The sequence below is a fragment of the Phytophthora infestans genome, genomic scaffold (genome assembly GCF_000142945.1).
Source record: "Phytophthora infestans T30-4 supercont1.150 genomic scaffold, whole genome shotgun sequence".
Taxonomy (NCBI): domain Eukaryota; phylum Oomycota; class Peronosporomycetes; order Peronosporales; family Peronosporaceae; genus Phytophthora; species Phytophthora infestans.
Genome location: NW_003303609.1, coordinates 20563 through 21981, shown reverse-complemented (window position 1 = coordinate 21981; position 1419 = coordinate 20563). Strand labels below are relative to the sequence as shown.

Sequence of the window (1419 nt, the reverse complement as noted above, 5' to 3'; positions counted from 1 at the left end):
TTTCGACCAAACACATTACTCCAGACATTAAACATACTGTCTAATATTAATTTCTTAATAGCGCCCTACCACTCCGATCCATTGGACTTGTCCCCTTTAATTCCTCCGCTACCAACGTCGTAACTTGCGACTTTGTGAAGGGCGAAAGTAGTAAGTTACGACGTAGAATGAGATTTAAACAGCAAATGGCTCGAAAAAACGGAGACCATACTGAAAACAAGTTTAAATTTACGAGAAAAAGTATAAGCTGGGAGAGGCCAAATCTGGACCGGATAAAGAAAGGGTGTGTGTGTGCTGCCGATCGCTCTCATGTGATGAGTCCTCAGATCAGGTCAGTGGCTGGTGGCCATTCCAGAATTAGCCAGCATGGCAAGAATCCGGTCAAGCGCGACTACCAGAGAGACAGCGGTCGCCGACGCTGTGCGGGCCGTTGACTTCAAGCACCTTTGTCGACAGCTTTGGGCAGCGGGCTGGACGTCTAAGCGCCCTTCAGAACTTTCAAACAAGTGGAGGTACTCCTCGCCCAGCGGACAGTCATTCGCTGGTATGTCAAGTTTCCTTTATTTCATCGGGTGTATCTCTACTAATATCTACGCAGGTGAATGTGATGTGGTAACCTTCGTGATTGAGTCCATCTCTCTGTGGATAGCAGTGATGACAGCAGTACGGAGGCCGACGGAGGAAGTGTGGTCGACGGAGAAATTGCAGCTGACGAGACGGTGACGGCATCCCAAATAAACACGTCCATCATGCTATCGGCGAGCACGATCGAGGACATGTTTGACTCGAGCAGTGAATCCGACATCGAGGAGACAGCCGCCCCGGTCAATGATAAAGCAGATGCTAGCAGGGTCTCAGTCGGCGACGACGGTAGCGATACCGCTGACGACATCCCGAGCGTAGACGGAGAAGGTGGACTCAGTGTGGAGGATCGCGAGAGTGCTGAGGACGATGACCGATTCGTCGTCGCTGCAAGTGACGTGAACGTGCTAGCGGCTGATGAACTGTATGAAGGGTATGAGTCTGTTGGATCAGACGGTGTACTCCACTCTATCTCACGAAGGGCGTCCATGTTTATAGCGTCCAGGGCCAAGTGGCCGCCCAAGGTCTGGATAAAGGCAGCGTCCATACCAACTGCTACCTCCTCAGAATCATCAGCACTGCTCGGATACTCCCTCCGCGTGATAGCTTCTTCGCCGCTGCTGTTACTCTCGTCACTCCCGTCATCTGAGGTCGCGAGTGGCAGATCAGAGTATCCTGGGTTGTCGTGCGATGTGGCGTCACCAGTTCGTGAGCTACAAGACCTAGCAGACTCTCCGATGCTGCGATTCTTCTATTTTGAACCAAAATCTCTGTGGATTCGTGTAGCGAACGAGACCAATCGCTACAAGAACCAGACTGCGCATACGAGAGCTAAAG

At 51.4% G+C, this 1419-nt stretch overlaps 1 protein-coding gene across 1 annotated transcript in view; it reads left to right on the top strand.

Annotated features, from left to right (window-relative positions):
• Positions 1-314: 314 nt before the first annotated feature.
• PITG_20411 (uncharacterized protein) overlaps positions 315-1419 on the top strand; it is a gene marked incomplete at both ends in the record, with an annotated part of 1563 nt that continues 458 nt past the window's right edge. The window contains 2 exons of the mRNA XM_002895596.1: positions 315-331; positions 662-1290. Coding sequence (XP_002895642.1) covers positions 315-331; positions 662-1290 — 646 coding nt within the window. The remainder of the gene's footprint in view (positions 332-661; positions 1291-1419) is intronic.